This window comes from Pholcus phalangioides, unplaced genomic scaffold (genome assembly GCF_987345545.1).
Source record: "Pholcus phalangioides strain wild (caught in Gottingen) unplaced genomic scaffold, Ppha-v1.0 ptg000010l_1, whole genome shotgun sequence".
NCBI classification, from domain to species: Eukaryota; Metazoa; Arthropoda; class Arachnida; order Araneae; family Pholcidae; genus Pholcus; species Pholcus phalangioides.
In genome coordinates this window covers 31281609-31294877 of record NW_028301603.1, presented here as the reverse complement: position 1 = coordinate 31294877, position 13269 = coordinate 31281609, and the positions used below count along the sequence as shown (strand labels likewise).

The window sequence follows — 13269 nt, the reverse complement described above, 5'->3', positions numbered from 1 at the left end:
AAAACCAGACGTGGAAATAAAACTATACCTCATATACCCAACCAATGCATATATGCACGAGAATTTTCAAGAACAGACGCTTATTCGGACTCGCTTTAATCCATCTCAATATCAAAGACGAGGAAACACAAAACAAAAACCCCCTCAAAAAAGAAAAATAAATAAACGTGTCCGTCCAGTCCCTTCAAAAACTAAATTAGTTTCGGCTTAAATGGCGCATAAAACAAGATTTTTCAAAGAGAAAATATACATACAATTGAGAGAGAAATCATGTCCAGAAATCTTTTATATATTGAGAAAGAGAGGAGAAATTGAAATCACAAAGAGGACGGATATATCCGCAAAACTCCATTTCGAAACCAGTATGAATGACAAATGGATGCTCTTATTGAATGATGGCTTCTTTTACTTGTGTGTGTGTGGGGTTTTTTTTTGGCTCTCCCACTCTCTCCTCAGCATTTTTCCATTATAATCCGTCTTTGTATGGAGTACTAGAGAGAGAGAGAGGGTCTCTATATTGTTTTCTCTATTTTTACCTCAATGCCAAAAAAAAAAAAAAAAAAAATAGAATCACAGAAGAAGGGATTTGTGCCGACAGAATCCACGTTGATCATCAGATGGATTGGTAAATGACAATTGCATTCGCCGAGGAGTTTGATGATCGTCGGAAACTCCTGTGGAATCTATTCCATGTAAGGGGAGGTACGAAAGAAATAGTTCCAGATTGAAACTGGGAGGGGACGGGAAAAAGGGGGGTTTTTAATATGAACGAAATAGAATGTCTTTGGAGTTTGATTATTATATACTCGATAGCATCAGTTTTTTTTTTTGCTGAAGCTCACAAATATTCAGATTTTGAGATTTGGTCTCGAGGTGAGAGAGAACATTTAGACTTTGCATCTGTGAAATGGGATGTTTCGATCGGAGAAACTGATCTGATCACTTGATGTGTGTGTGCTAGTCTAGATCTTCAACCCATTCCTCGGTATAGCAGGTATCACTAAAATCCCTGTAAATTGCCATATTTTTGATGAAGTATGTGCTTTCTTTGATTTTCAGAAAATGTGTTCGTCATTGAGAAATCAGCTTTACATAATGTCTAGGATTGTTATTGCTAAGATAAAATACTTTTAAGATAGCGAGATATCTCGTCAATGTCAATGAATAAGTTTAAAAAAATTATATCATTTTAGAGCACTAATAAGACAGTTTTTAGACGTTTTTATAGCACACTGATTGGATCATTTTTGATTATCAATATAATCTTTGCAGAGCACCACTATAAACTTTGTAGAGCACCAATACAATCATTTTCCAGTATGAATTGGATATTTTGTAACAGCTTAAGTAAGTAGCAAGATATCTCGTCAATGTAAATGAATGAATTAAAAAAAATTGAGCATGTTAGAGCACCAATAACATAGTCTTTGGACAATTTTATAGCACTAATTGGATCATTTTAAAGCACTAATTGGTTCATTTTAAAGCACTGATTGGATAATTTTTGAGATCAATATATTTTAGAGCACCAATACAATCATTTTTGAACACGAATGATACTTTAAGAGCATAATTAGGGTCATTTTAGAGGACTGACAGAATTATTTGACAATAAATTAGATAATTTTAGAGCATAAATAGAAATAATTTGAGAATGTGAGTTAGATAGTTTTAGAGAAGAAATAAGATAATTTTTGCATCATTTTAAAGCACCAGTAGAATCATTTTCATGAACTAGTATGATCATTTGACGAGCGTTGTGATCACCTGAAGCACTATATGGGGGGTCCAATGATTTATTTTTTAAAAGTCCGGATATAAGATTCCATTGATCGAAATGATTTAAAATATTCAATAATCGCTAAAAAAAAACCAAAATCACTTTTACTCCTCGGTATATATTAAATGCCATATCAGTATTTACGCCCAGTAGCAAGTTCTTTGCGGATGACCGACCGATAAAATCAGTGTATGGCTTGCAATCTCGTTGTCGCGTTCCTGCTTATTAATCCTCTGGCAACGCGCAAAATGAGGATGGTAGGATGAGAAGAGATATAAATCATGGCTTTCTTCATAATCTTGTCAAACCTACGGATTAAGGATTAAGAGATGCGATTCACGACCACCCGTCGGTCAGAGGAGAGAGAAATGCAAAGAGAGGAGAGAAAGAGGTCTGGTCATATGGTCCAGAAGCTGGACACATCTTCACCGCACCGCAGATAAATCGGTCCGGACGATGGCCGGAACGTTTCAGCCAAAACGCTGGAAAAGATATCCTCTCGGCCATCCATTCCACTTTCGCCAGTGACAACGTTAATCTGGCTGCGGTGGCGTCCGTATCTTTTCCTGTGAGCTCTCCCTCTCTTTGTTTTTCCGACCTCCTGCTTCGAGGGCTCACGCGAAGTAATGGGCATTTAGACCCGACGTGTCATCAACAGGTTAATGTCGGAGAGGGTCAATGCTGGACTCATCAATTTGTTGGTGTAGTAAGTCCACAAAGCAAATGAATATAGATTGCATCGATTTCTGACACATCCATCAAAAAAGAAAAAACAAAAGTAGAGACTGTATCATCAAACTTACCCTCCACACCGTTGACGTAGGTGGCGTCGTGTCCTTCAGCTGAGCCGGTATGGGTCCGAACCTCTTCCCTTTCGAGAGCTCGACCCTGGCCCATAGCGTATAGTCTCTGAGTTCGAGTTCCTTCGGCAGTGGTGGACACACAATCGACGACAACGACGACGACGACGCAGCTGGTAAATTGCAGTCGTCGGCGACACTGCTGCTGCTCCTGCTTGTCGGAACGTCGGTGGCAGTCGACGAGAGCAGAGGATTGAACAGCAGCATGTCCACCACGGCGTTCTGGTGCTGCTGGAGGTCGGCGTTTCCGACGCCGTCCATCGACGCGAAGCCGTAGTGGTGGGACAGATCGGCTTCTTCAGACTGAGAACTCAACATGGAGTCGTCGAAACTGAAAAGCTGTTCGTCATCTTCCCCCTCACCTAAAACATAGATAAATTTGTGATAATTCCACTTTTACGTCAATCGATAACGATCAGTAGATAGTGATTTTTATTGATTACATAGTCATGACATAAATACTGTTAGTACTTTTGTAAATGACTACCACTTTCCCTCACGGAGTCTGCCAACCTTGGGCCAATCAAAAAACAAACAATTTTTCACAAACTTAGTATTTTACTAGTGTTAACCCCCACTACCTTATGGTTCAGATTGATATGGATCAACTGTTTCTGAGGAGAACCCCCTCCCCCCCAATTGATTTTGCCCGGTGTGTCTGTCATTCTCGAAAGACATTCTGGAACCCTTATCTGACACAGCAGTCAAAACCCCCTCCGTTAGTGAGCGAAAGCCTTGTTGGAATCCGTCTTTCGACACAGCATCCAAAATCACCTGCGTTCGTGAGTGAAAGACATGCTTCAACCCGTCTTTCGACACAGCTTTGGAAATTACCTCCTTTAGTGAGTGATGGATATGCTGGAACTCGTCCTTCGACACCGCATCCCATAACTTCCGTTAGTGAGTGAAAGCAATGCTGGAACCCGTCTTAGACACAGCATTCAAAATCACCTTCGTTTAGTGAGCGAAAGACATTCTGGAATCTGACTTCAACGTCACTTCCTACTTCTTCAGAATCGACGTCGATGAGCAGAATTATTGACCCAGAACAAAAGAAGTGCCGGGGCTGAGCTTTCGACGTCGCTCCTGCAACTACTTCTGACTTCCATGTCATAACAGCTTCACTAGCTTAGCAGCTCTAATTTCACTCGACAGCATAACCAAATTTAAAAGGACTATTGCTATGTCTACGTAACGAATGCACGAATCTGAGGAATTTAAATAACTGGCGGAAATCTCCACATGCTCTCACGATGCGGACGTCTTCAATGTCCAACAAAACATCTTAATGCCCATGATCTGAGTAACTTTGTTATATCCACGAAATGAAACAAACTGCTGAAACATCGGCTTTTCTGAAGAGAGAGTCTTAATAGCGGGTGTCGAATGACGAGCTCCAACGCATTTTGTAATCATCAATGGAAGATGGGCTGTCGTCAAACTGAGCTCGTTGCAGGCACGTTTTACATTGGCTATTTCAGCCATTAAGCCGTTGGCTGCTGGGCCGGTGATTTTGCTCGTTATCAGTGGTTCTGAAGAAGTCGGAGGCGGTGTCGAAAAACGATTTCCAGCATGTCATTAGTTCATCAACGACGGTTCATAAGGTTAAGAAAGTGGGGGTGATTCAGAAAACTCGGAAGAAAGACCGTTCCAGCACGTCTTCCAAAAATGTCAGGCACGCTGGGCTAAGTGCATGCAAGTCGATGGGGTTCTACTAATGCCATCTTAGTACATTGTTGGCCCGGGGGGACGGCCCTCAAGAGCATAAGGGGGTCTCGTGATTGTTGAATTTGTCACTATGATTTTTGCGAGTAATGGTGTAGGCAGGCAGCACTTTCAGCTAAGTAGGGGCCTTGAAACATCACTCGGCTCGGGGGCCCATAGTGCTGGTTCTTTCTCTAACATAAATATTTCTATTGCAACACCAATAAAACGACAGCATCTGACATTTACAGCATCTGGGTTCCACGGATCACTGAGTTGGAAATAAAAATTCAACTCAGTTAAAATGTAGAGTCTCACCATCTTCAGAAGACTTTGAACATTTTTTTGCTCATGACACTTCTAAACCTTGAAGAAACTCTCACGGCCCTATGGGGTGCTGCGGAGCACAAGTTGGATACTCATAGTCATAACTCAGATATGACATAGAGACTCACCAGCTTCAGAAGACATTAAACATTTTTGCTCATAACACTACGGAACCATGGAGAAACTCTCACGGAAGGCCTCTGTCGTTCCCCGAAGCACAAGTTCGTGGAGGTCCCCCCCCCCCTTCCTGGAATTCCGCGGAGCACAAGTTCATGGAGCTCCTCTGGTGTCCCGAAGAGGTGAAGTTGGAAATCCAAATGGTCCGACTCAGATATGACATGGAGACTCACCAGCCTCAGAAGACATCCGCGAAGAAGTTCCGCGGACCACCATCTTCAGAAGACTTTGAACATTTTTTTGCTCATGACACTTCCAAACCTTGAAGAAACTCTCACGGCCCTATGGGGTGCCGCGGAGCACAAGTTGGAAACTCATAGTCTAACTCAGATATGACATAGACTAAGTCATGACTAAGACCATCATCTAAGTCAGATATAATAATAAGAATTTAGAGACTCACCAGGCTAGAAGAAGACAACTAAAAGAACGACAATCGACCGACAGTTCAATCGCAATCAGTACGGACCTCGCTCATTTGCGACGAAGTCTTTCAACGACGATAAGCGACGACGACAAGAAGTTGCTGTATTTTTTGCGCAATTTATTAATTTTTTGTCTTGTTTTGTTTTGTTGCGGTCATCGTCGCATCGAGCGCACGTACGAAAGGAAAGAAAAGCGTGTCGTCGGTCGCGCGCGCGCGTCAAAAAAACTCAAATATCTTATCATAGCGTTTCATCCAGACCTCGTTCGTTCGGAAGTTTGTTTGGAACCAGAGAAAGGAAGCAACGAGTGATTCACTGTATGAAAGTAAAAGGAAAATATAAATGTCACGAGGTTCTTGTCTCCAAACAGGACGCGATTCTGACTCAATGTGCGTTATGTGCATATCATGTTATACATACATACCCCAACGAGAAAAAGAAAAAGCCTCAAATAATCATATCGTAGTTTTTGTGTCAAAAATCACCAAAAGGGCAAAGTCAAAAAATTCGCGGCTGCTGTAATAAAACAGGAAGATCCGTATGAAACCTCAATCTTCCCATACAATAATGAAGATAAATATCCGGACAACAGTCGATATCAGTGTCGAATTTCGTCCCTAATGACGACTCAGTGCCACCTCAAGAGCGTCATGGGCGCTTGGGAAAAGAGATGTTCAGGGGGGCTCCTATACGGCTGGAATTACCATCCTGCCGGTTTTCATACTTAAATATCAAGTGAAAAGTAAGATCTTATAATAACACTGGACAACAATGAAATTCCGTCTCCTTGAAAATATTCAATTTTCAATCGATTTCAGATTGGTTTTGATGTGCTGAACACCAGAGCCGCCCTTAGAGGGTGTACGACAGTAGCGGTCAGTAGCGACAGGGCCTCGCACTTACGGTAATAGTAATTTCTTTCATAAATTCTGGAATTCTGCATTTTCATCTACAATCATAATTTTCATAACTTTCATAGTTTTCTAGAATTCTTTCATACATTTCATCCATTATGGAAATTTTTCTGAATTCAGAATGAATTTTCTTGGTGCTGAAAAGTGATAAGAACCCCATAAAACAACTTTATCAGGGTCAGTGGTCAACCTCAGTGCTGGCTGACTGCTGTTGGACTATTGTAACAGATGCTCCTTATCATTGGCGTACGCAAAGGGGGGGGGGATTTGGAGGATAAAACGCCCCCCCCCCGAGAAGAAAAAAATAATTGAAACCTCCCTCCTCCCTCCGAGAAAACTCTGCGTACGCCTATGCTCCTTATGCGCAATGAAAAACGAAGATACGTGTCAGGCGCTGATGAGTTAATTGTGCTGTAATATATTTGCGCTTCAATTGTTTTTGTTGGTATTAAATGTGCAAATTTCAGAGGAAACTAGTCAATCCAACACTTTTTTATGGTTAAATTCGTGTTCAGCACACCCGATTACAGAAGAAACAACAATTTTTCTTTCAGTCGCAAAAAAGTTGTCGAGATTTAATACGTCCAGTGTGATTTAATACGCCAACTGCGTTTTTCCAGTGTAAGCACATGAAGCCTCCTCCAATGCACCCGAGGCCCATCTTCCAGGTGGGGCCTGATTGGGGCCCCCATGTCTTAAGACTGCATGTTATTACCACCGATTTAATGTAAGGAGCCTAGAAAAGGGGAGAACTCGTCGTTGAAACCTACTGTTACGCTCAGTATCGCTTGAAACTCATTGGTGCCTTTGTATCGTTTAAAATCCTTAGTGATTTTAGCAGTGTTTGAGACTCATTGTTGCCTTAGCAACACATCGCCATCATTTCAAAATAAAGAACAATGTTAATTGAAGTAAAGATAGACGGCTTTTCCCAGCCCAACATATCAAGGAAACAGATATTTTTCTGGATGTTACGCTGAGGTGAACTTGGAAAGAAAAAAGAAAAGTCATCCTGTCTTCACCGGCGTATCAACCTAGAGGCCCTTCTCGCATTCCGGGCAAGGGCATGCTACCATCTACACCACTGAATGAATGAACGAACGTCAGAACTTTGCCACTGGAATTATCCCGTTTCCGAGATCTCTTCCAGCCCAGCTTCCATCTACATCGCTGGAGAGAGAGAGATACGACCCTGCCTTCCTTATTTCAAGCACTGTGGTGTTAGGTGCTGAAGTAGATTCATTAGCAGCTTCTCTTAACTTCAGCTAATGCCTCCCCCCTCCTCATGGCGCCTCACGCCACAGTGGTGGAATCAGGAAGGCAGGATCGTGTCTCCAGTGGTGTAGATGGTAGCATGCTCCCCGGGGATGCAAGAGGGACTGTGCTCGAGTTCCGGCGGAGACAAGATGACTTTTCTTTCCGTGTTCACCTCAGCATAATATCCAGAAAATATCTGTTTCCTTGAGATGTTAATTGGTTTTGTTATCGATTTAAGCATTGTTGTAAAACCATTGTTATCTCAAAATTGTGTGTGTGTGTGTGTGTGGACGCGTGTGTTTGTTGCTGTTATTGAAAAGCGCATAATTTTATAATGCGTCTCCACACATTGGATTTCAATTATTTTTTTAATTGTTTTCAAAGCATTGCAGAAAAACGAATTGTTGCAAACGAACATCCGTAAAATCCATTGTTGTCTCAGCATCCTTTAAAACCTATTGTTACTTGTCCCGGCCGGATTATCAGAAGGTATTCTTACAGCTCTTAATATTCTGCTTTAAGGGCCGGTATCGGGTTCTCCTGAGCGACAACAATGTTTAACATGACAGCGCAACCACTTCATAGCAATATTTAGAATTGTTAACCGCATCTGATAATATTCTTAACAAAAAGAAAAGCCTGTATAAAGTAGCTAGAAACGAAAAAATAAATAAATAAAATAAAAGCTATTTTTTTAAACGATGGAAAGACAATAAATACGTAAAAAAAGTCGTATATAATAACAATATGTACTAAAAATATCTTATCTCGGCCCTTAAGGAAAAACTCGCCCGAGATAAGCCCAAAGTTAAGCCCCATTCCCCCCCCCACCCCCAATCTTCGAAAAACAAATAATATTCCATCAACACCAAAACATTGCGTAATATTCCCATTGTTATCGTCGCTATTAGGCACTATTACTATACCAAAGATAGTGTTGTATCCTTATATATATATAAAGGATGCATCCCACTGGCGTATCGCTGCTATAATAAAGTCATTTGAAGCGTCACCAGATAAGCGTAGGATAAGGCGGGCGATACGCACCTGTGCGGTAAAAAAAAAAAAAAGACACAACACACACTACAAATACCGCCTCACACCTGTGATGATGAGGTGTTACCATTGGGAAGAGACACATTGCATTGGGCGGCGAACATTCCTTTGAAGTCTTGTTATTGTTTCTTCCGCTTGTGGATCCTTTCTGTGGGGTCCTCTTCCCCCCCCCCTCCCTCCCTCTCTCCCCACAGCCAACACTGGGACCCCGGCCCGACAACCGGTGAACAAATAGAAGCCGACACTGCCGAAAAGTCACGTTTTCTCGTAGTTTTGCGTGAGTCATCACGTATAGATTTCCATGTTTTTTTTCTCGCTGTGGGAAAGCTACGGCGTCACCGTGAAAATCTCATGTTGATGCTCCTTAACATGTCTGATTTTTTTTTTTTTAAATTTTTGGAGTGTGTTCGTATATCGGGGTGAAACAAATTTTCCAGCAAAAAAAAAAAAAAAAAACGGGACACGATTCTCGGACGGGTTAAAAAAAAAATGAAGCGCCCTCTTTGTCGGTGTTGTTAACACAGGTCATTTTCAATTAGGCTTTCGAAAGTGTTGTCGGACACGTTCATCATGTCAGTCAATACCGGCATGAAAATGACGGGTGTTGTTTCCTCCCAGGGCCCATTGAGAGCTCCAGTTCGTATCTTGAGTCTATTAGAGCGCGGATGATATGCTTAAGTGCGATTGTATATTTCAGCACTTTTTACAGTTACTTCATATAAATGCATAAAATCACCGAAATTTTAGAACAAGTGCGTATTTCCAGCATTTTTTCTATTAATTCGCATTGTACTAATTTTTTCAAGATTAATTTTTCAGCTTTTTTTACTCTTCAAATTTAATCAAAAAATTGTTAATTTTATCAAGAAAATATTTCCACATTGAGTTCATTTCATGGCACACCTTCAGGAATTTTTAAATGCATATTTTTGCACTGCTAAATGCATGTTTTCTTATTTTCCTTGCGCATATTTTTCAGTTTCTTAACTGCATATATATTTTTTTCTGAATATGAATTTTTCTGCATTCTTTTTGGTTGGTATTTCAAATTTTCAGGCAAATTTCTGCTTATGCAATAATCTACGGGTTTTTTTTTCCCCTCCCCCCATTTTTTATGCAGGGAAGCTCCAGCGTTTTTAAATGCATTTTTTTTTCACTTAACGTAAGTATATTTTTCAATATCCCCATGGCACATACTGAAGAATTTTTAGATCATATTATTCATTTATTTTTTATGCATATTTAAGCATTTTTAAATGCATATTTTATTTTTTTATTTTTGCATGTATTTTTTTATTTTGTCCTCATATTTATCATTGTTAGATGAAAAATTTTTGTTTCAATTTACATATATATTTGATTTGATTTGCACATATTTTTGATTTTATGTTATATCTCGGCATTTCTAAACGAAGATTAAATTTTAGTGCACACATTTTAGCTTTTTGTAGTGCATATTTAAGCGTTTTCAGAGCATTTTATTTCCAGTTTTTTAGCGCATGTAATTCAGGCTCTACTAATTATATTATGAAATCCCGTTATATTCGTATTGATAAAAATCTCCAATATAATTCTGAGTACCTTCTTCTTTGTCTCGGTTACTTGGCCCCGTTGGCCCATTCGTTAAGACGTCATCTTCTTCCCCCCCCCCCATATGCCATGTCTCTGAAATTTTGGGAATAGGGTCCCATGGGGGACGAGAAAGAGCAGATAGATCAACCAACAATGAAAGGGTTCCGCCAAGTTTACCCACGGCCCCTCGCTGCCATTTAACCATGCGTATTTGTATTGGTGGTCGTGCTTTCCTTTCCCCAGCAAACTATTCACCCTGGACCCTATTGCTCTAGTGACTACTATTTAACAATGTCTCCCTCGCTAACGGTCGTTCGCACGTGGCTCCCTAACCTTAGCGGTAATTTACCCGGTCTCTTTGTCCGAGTTATCGTTTACCTGTAGCTCAGTGGGTTCTCAAACTTAGTTACCCCGGCTCCCCAGAACTAACTTCTATTGGTCTAACAAATAATATTGCTTATATTATTAAACTTTACTACTTTTTATTGGTCTAGCAAACAACCCTCCAGAGCACTGAACAGGCACACATCAATATCGCCAGTGACGCCCCTGACAATGGCTGCGACGCACACTTTGAGAAACCCTGCTGCAGTTCCCTTGTCACCAATAGCCATATATCCGCCGTAATCAATAGCGTGCGCAACATTTTCTCAGGGCAGGGGAATCAACTTTCTTTTGTTTTTATTCCCAAGAGAAGGGGAATTCCGTTTTTTACAGGCTCGTGGACATCCCTTCCCCTCCAATTTGCGTAAGCCATGAAACTGGATTTTGAGAGCATAGGCGGAAACAGATTGAAAGGCGGCAGGTAGGGGGGGTGCTCAATGATGAGGATGATGATGATGCCAATTAATATATATTATATCAGTTGACTCCAGTGTTGACGCTGGGGGGGGGGGGGGCGCAAATACCCGTATCTCCGCCCACGATTTTGAATTTTATGCACTGCTTCCACACAGCAATGGGTTTCAAACTACGCTTTGATGCCAACGAAACAGTTATCATTATATGATACTAGCAAAAACACCTGGCGCTGCCTATGGGTTTTTTCCATGTACTGGAGCTTGAACAAGTGAAAAACCATTGTAATGGAGCTACTACTGTACATGCTTGAGCTATATTTTTTGAGAACCTCGGTAATCCCAAAGTAAACATTCTAAAAACCATTGTTGTGGTTCAAAAACCATTGTTGCCCGACAGTTTTTCGAAAATTTCGGGCAAGTTTCAAAGTAGCTTATCGTCCAAGGCTGGTCCCGTTTGGGATGTATGCAAAATTTGGAGAAGATCGGTGTGAAATTGTTGATTTGTATAGGAAACACACAGACACACACAGAAATACATAAAATAAATTTTATACAGAAAGATTACAGTAATTCTTGGATTACACCAGTGTTCCCAAAGTGGACAATATCACCTCCTGGTGGACGATAGAAAATAGAAGTATAATATGGGATCTTATGGGTTCGCTTGAGTAGTGGGAGATGAGAGAAAAAAATTTCTGAAGAAAGGGCGGTGGAACAAACAGTTTGGGAAACTATGAATTACCATATAAAATTTTAATAAAAGATATTTTGCAAAACGTGAAGAAAAAAACCTTTAAGCCTATTGTTTGCATTTTTTAAGTTTTATAAAAGTTCTTATATAAAACTTCTATAGTGTAATCTCGGCTTAACAAAGGCTTCACGACAAAGTATTTAAAACGGGAAGAGAATAAAATTTAAACAGACATAATACGCTTTTAAGACAAACGCAGGGGTTTTGTATTACGGCAACAAAGCTTTTTCAACAATGACGAGAAACGAGTCATAATTGAATCAATGATTTCTTTTTCAAAAAATTTCAACAATGGTTTCTCCCCCCCCCCCCAATAATAACTCAAGGAAGAATATTTTCTGTTCAAATTTCATGTCAGCCTCCCCTCATGTGGAGAGCCATCGCTACAATGCGTTCCGAATGAATCCTGGATCCCCTTTCTTGCAACCATAACATCCAAAACTCTCTTTGAACACCTTATCCAAATTATATTCAAATGCAGGGACTTCATATTTGTATTCCAATAACGCTTTCTTCAAGAAAACTCATCAACAAAACTATCGATTCCCTCCGTTTCAAAAAAAAAATAAGAAAAAATGCAACCCTTTTCATGGCAATGATTCGTTTGGACGCGACATTCTTAAGATTCTTCTCGTATGAGGGGGGGGGGGGGGGGGACTTCTTTAATATATTATTCTGCGGCTAAACTTCGTTACGATTCGCCATACCGTTGCCAAACGAGAGGGGACTTGCTATTCTGATGCATTCTGGGCTGTTAAATGGTTCATACAGCCATTAGCAGATATACGTGCGAAATTTCTTTTATGCTAATGCCCGCTCGCCTTTTTTTTTTTACAACCATAAAGTCTCTCCTTTCGCTTTATATTAAGTGAATTCGTATATCCGTGGCAAAATAAATATCTCCTGAAAATGTCTTACATGATATTTTAGAGGTACAAAAATGTGTACTTGAAAATACTGTCGTTCCCGTTTAATCGGATACCAATGATTCTAGCACACAATATCCGATTATGCGGGGGAACAATTCAATTGCCATTTTTATAATGTTAATGTACGCTAGCGCGCTTCCGAAAGTTAAGCACGCGACGGTTTATATAACATTACGCGACGCCATGTTGCCCCTCTAGATTGCACGGTTTTAGTGGAACACAAACGCGTGGTACTCGCGCGTACAGTCCCTTCACGTGGAGCCGTCGGCACTCGGTACCAGCAGAGATAATGTCTTACCAAGTGATGTCGCAACCTTGGAAGTAACAGTTGCGGAGGTCGCTCGTCGATTCCGCTTAGCTTAGCTACTCTAGCAATATACCGATTACGAAAACAATTCCCAAGCAAATCAAACAGCTGACCCGAGACATGGGTCCAGTCAACCAGAGTTACCACCCCCCATCTGATGATCGGTATATTGCTATATAGTACCCAAGTGGAATCCACGAGTGACTTATCACCGCTGTTACATCCATTGTTGCAGCATTACTTGTTGGTCTCTGCAGTCCTCTAATAACTAATTAGAAAGTCGTTTCCTGTCTTTTCTGAGCCCCTCCCCAAAAAAATTCCTATGTTTTTAATTGTAATAATCACTGAGATATTTGAATTCAAAAATCGTAGAAAAGTTGGGGGGGGGGGAACACCAAAGACTAACAGAA

General features: G+C 40.6%; 1 protein-coding gene across 1 annotated transcript in view; it reads right to left on the bottom strand.

Annotated features, from left to right (window-relative positions):
• Positions 1–13269, bottom strand: part of LOC149081272 (histone-lysine N-methyltransferase MECOM-like) — a 250487-nt gene that overhangs the window by 193241 nt on the left and 43977 nt on the right. Inside the window, exon 2 of the mRNA XM_089238110.1 lies at positions 2584–3002. Coding sequence (XP_089094236.1) covers positions 2584–3002 — 419 coding nt within the window. The remainder of the gene's footprint in view (positions 1–2583; positions 3003–13269) is intronic.